This window comes from Myotis myotis, unplaced genomic scaffold (assembly GCF_014108235.1).
Source record: "Myotis myotis isolate mMyoMyo1 unplaced genomic scaffold, mMyoMyo1.p scaffold_m19_p_9, whole genome shotgun sequence".
NCBI classification, from domain to species: Eukaryota; Metazoa; Chordata; class Mammalia; order Chiroptera; family Vespertilionidae; genus Myotis; species Myotis myotis.
The window spans coordinates 38334174-38338715 of NW_023416401.1; the positions used below are offsets into that span (position 1 = coordinate 38334174).

The following is a 4542-nucleotide window of genomic DNA, read 5'->3' on the forward strand; positions in this document are numbered from 1 at the left end:
AATAGTTTTGCTGTGCATTATCAAAAATTAGTCTAGGCCTCCATCTCAACATATAGGGTGTCCCCCCAAAATGTCTACACACATTTTGAATAATTATAAAGGCAGTGTCTATTAAAATACATTTTATTCTCAAAATTGAGCTATTGGCTGTTAAAGTGTGTATACATTTTTGGGGGACACCCTCTGTGGGAATATATATATATATATATATATATATATATATATATATATATATATAATTTTCCCATAATTATATTATTTAAATTTTCCCTGACTTCAGATTTATAGATATTCAAAAGGGTAGGTATCTTCTTTCAAAGCAAGAAAGGCTTAATTATTAACAGAAAACAAATAATATTAACACATACTCAAGCCACAGTGAAATAGTTTCCTGGGATTATAAAACAGAGAACTATTTCTATGCCAGACATTCTGACATCAACTATATACCAAAGGTGGAAAAATATCAGGTATCAAGAACCAATGTTGCCGAAACCGGTTTGGCTCAGTGGATAGAGCGTTGGCCTGCGGACTGAAGGGTCCCGGGTTCGATTCCGGTCGGGGGCATGTACCTGGGTTGCGGGCATATCCCCGATGGGGGATGTGCAGGAGGCAGCTGGTCGATGTTTCTCTCTCATCGATGTTTCTAACTCTCTATCTCTCTCCCTTCCTCTCTGTAAAAAATCAATAAAATATATTAAAAAAAAAAAAAAAGAACCAATGTAGTCTAAGAATTAGCATGTAGATAATGGCTTGTAATAAAGCAGTAATTAAATGACTACAGTTATGTTATAGTAGTTAATAACTAAACACTTGTTGATCTTTCCAAGGACAGATAAATACCTTAAAATGTATTCTATTTTTTTTAGAATTTTCTAAACTAAGATCTTACATTTGTAAATATTTACTGAAAATCATTAGCTAACTTATACAAAAAAATATATTTTTGCCTTCTTCATTCCTGATGAGATTTTTCTGCGGTAACTTTACATTCAGACATTGCCAGTTGTCGACCAATATTTCCCATTGTTATGCCTCCAGCAAAAAATATACATGGTAACCAAGAGCAAACATAGAGGAAATCTGGAGAAACATATTGATAAACACCATTATAGACTAGCAGTTGAGAGACCAAGGTTGCCAAGAAAGCAATTCCTACTCCAAGGCCAAAACCAGTTCGAAATCTATCAAAAGTCCACCACAGTCCAATGGAGAGTGCAGCCAGTGTGAGACAACTGTATGTTGTTATCAAAGTCCCCTTTAGCGCTGGCATGATTTATACCAACAAAGGCGGCTACGCACCGCATTACACTGGAGCACCCTCTCTTTTTTATTTATTTTTTTAAATTTCTTTCTTGATTAAAGTATTACATATGTGTCCTTATTCCCCCATTACCCCACCCCCCACCCCCTCGCTCATGCCCTCACCCCCCTGTTGTCTGTGTCCATTGGTTAGGCTTATATGCATACATACAAGTCCTTTGGTTGATCTCTCCCCCTTACCCCCACCCTCCCCTACCTTCCCTCTGAGGTTTGACGGTCTTTTAAATTTATGTGGTTCTCCTAGATGCCTGTCAATGCAGGGGTATAATAACCCAAACACCGCAGAAATCCCCCGCCTCCACCATCTTCTAAAATCATTAGCTAGCTTAATCTCTTCAGTAAATTACACCTCACTTGGGCCGATATTAAATTTTACTTTTATTCTGTGGCCCACGGATACATTCCGGCTCTGGATAATCCACAGTGGATGATTGACACACAAATGAAGAACCATTTGCATGTGATGCAATCTGGGAAGAGTCTAAGTTGTACAATTTAGCACCACCTAGAGGCAAGCCTATAGTTCAGAACAGTGACTTTCCTGAGCTCAGTAAGTGGCTGAACTGATTTCCTTCAAATCAGTACTCAGTTCAGTGAGAAGCAATGGCTAGGATACCTACTGGCTGATTCCAGCTCATCATGCTGGATCAATGACTAGAATTTAAGGAATAATATATGAAGTGAGATCATTTAGGACAACCAAAGAAGTGACAAAGGAACCGCATGGCTGTTTGTCCCCAGAAGCCATCCTGGGTTCAGTTTCATGGATGTCCACCAAAGAGGAGCCAATGGTGGGCAGACTGAAGATTCAGGGCCCCCCGTTTAAAAACTTCAACCAAAATTACCCCAGGTCTGCCCTCGAGAACGAAGAAACAAAACTCACATTGAAAGCATCTTTAAAATTCTATACTTGAGCCAAACATTTGGGCATAGAAACATCTAGACAAATTGAGGCAAGAGGAGGGATCGAGCTGTCTTCTAACCAGGGTTTCACAAAGCAGAAGCAGGGAGCCCAGCAGGTCAGCAAGCTCTCCGCGGGGCGGGCGTGAGGGGGAAGCCGCGGGCTTTAATAGAGGTTGGTCTTCTGCATGATGCGGAGGAACTCTTCCTCGTTCACTTCGCCGTCTCCATCCCGGTCCGCTTCGTTGATCATTTCCTGCAGCTCCTCGTCGTTGAGGTTTTCCCCCAGCTCGTTGGCCACGCGCTTCAGGTTTCTGAAAGAGATCTTCCCGGTTTCATCATCGTCAAAGAGCCGGAAAGCCCTCAGAATTTCTTCTTTGGTGTCTTTCTCGGCCATCTTTTGCGTCATCACGGCCAAGAAGTCGTTGAAGCTGATTCTCCCGGTGCCTTCCTTGTCCACCTCGGAGACCATCTTCTTCATCTCTTCCTTCTTGGGCTCGAAGCCCAGCGCTCTCATGGCCACCTTCAGCTCCTTCACGTCGATGGTCCCACTCCCATCGGCATCGAAGAGGTCAAACGCTTCACGAACTTCTTGCTTCTGCTCTTCGGTGAGCTCGGGCTGAGGGCCCAACTTTTTCTTCTGGCTGGTAGAGGCCACACTTGGCTTCCTAGCGCTGGAAGCCATCGTCCGTCCGGCAGCGGTTACCTTTTTAACGGTGGTCCCCCAGCTCGTGCCCGGGCGCCCCCACCTGGAGCGCGGGCGCGGCCCGGCCTCCTTCGTTCCCAAACCCTGTCCGTGCGCTCTCCCGGGAGGCCCTGCTCACCAGCCTTCCGTGGCTGCGAGATCTTATTTCGCTCTAACCCGCAGCTCCCTGAGTGATTACCCCGTTTCCACCAGCGGAGACCCGCTCTGGCACGGGCTGCCTGTCGCCACAGTTGTCCTCCATAGCGCACTGGCACTTGCTCGTCTTTCCAGGCCATTTGTCAGAATCTGCAGAACCAGGTGTATAGGGTTATTGAGAGTCCTCCCTCCTTTTCCATACTAGTTAAAAAAAACCAAAAACCCTCTTGGGCTGAGATTACTCGAGGGTAAATTTAGGATAATCAAGATTGGGTTTGATCCCTTGGCATTAAATGTGGGGGAAGAAGGAGGAGAGAATATTAAAAGTCACACCATGTGTTGCAGTGGACATAAATGGAAAACAGATAAAATGGAAAAAGTTATGTATAAAATTTGTAGAAGTTTGTCTCCTGACATTACGCTCCACAATAATAACACTTCACTGGTTTATTTGGCACACACTGGAATAGGAAATGTAATATCCAACTGCATGATTTACTCCCCGTGTTTCAATTTTATATGCTCAGTGTAATTGCACTCGAATAGTGGTCATAATTTCATTCACTAGGCTTTTGATTTGCAGAGACGGGTTGGAATACTGCATTCTGGTATTCAGGCATTTAAAAAAACCCTCTAGCAGCACATTACTCTCACTGTTTATCATCCAATCAGGCCGGCTGAAACCCACTCTCTGATTGCCCTGCTTGGCAGTGGACACAGGCAGATGCTGCAGAGCAGGTTGGGACTCAAAATTACCTCCTGAGAATGGAGAGGCAAGAGGAAACTGGAAGCCTTTTAAATAAAAAGAAAGAAAAAAGTAAGCCCCGTAAGGAATCGCCTTTAGAATTGCTCTATATTTCTTTAACTTTTATTAACAGTTAAAAAAAAAAAAAAGCTGACTTTTTTTGCATTATTAAAAAAAATCTCAATTTATCTCTACTTAACCTGTTACAAGAGGGCATTTTCAAGAATTGTTGTTGTTGGGTTTTTTTTTTTTTTTTTTTTTTTTTTAACAGTTTTTGTATCACCAGCATCTAGAAGAGAGCTTGACATATATTAGGCAAATTAATAAATACTTTTTGAATACATGAATGAAAATTAATGTTGGTCTTAAAATACTTCTGATTTGTCAAAATAAACAAAAGTCCCCAAAGATTTAGTTATGCTAGGAGTATTTTACAAATTTTGTGTTGTTTTTATTTTTTAAACTTTAAAAAATTATATTTTTATTGATTTCAGAGAGGAAGGGAGAAGGAGAAAGAGATAGAAACATCAATGATGAGAGAGAATCATTCATCAGTTGCCCACTGCATGTCCCCTACTAGGGATCGAGCCCACAATTGAACCGTGACCAGGTCCTGGTTCATAGGTCGACACTCAACTGCTGAGCCATGCCGGCTGGGCTGTGCTGTTTGTATTTATTTTATTTTGAGGGGCTGTGTTATTTTTAAATTAGTGACCAGATTTTGTTTACATGG

General features: G+C 42.1%; 1 protein-coding gene and 1 pseudogene across 1 annotated transcript; both read right to left on the reverse strand.

Moving 5' to 3' along the window:
• Positions 1-954: 954 nt before the first annotated feature.
• LOC118663686 lies at positions 955-1307 on the reverse strand (annotated as a pseudogene).
• A 1082-nt stretch (positions 1308-2389) lies between these two features.
• Positions 2390-2996, reverse strand: CETN1 (centrin 1). The gene has a single exon (XM_036320988.1). The coding sequence runs from the start codon at positions 2906-2908 to the stop codon at positions 2390-2392; it is 519 nt and encodes a 172-aa protein (XP_036176881.1). The 5' UTR covers positions 2909-2996.
• Between the last annotated feature and the right edge of the window lie 1546 nt (positions 2997-4542).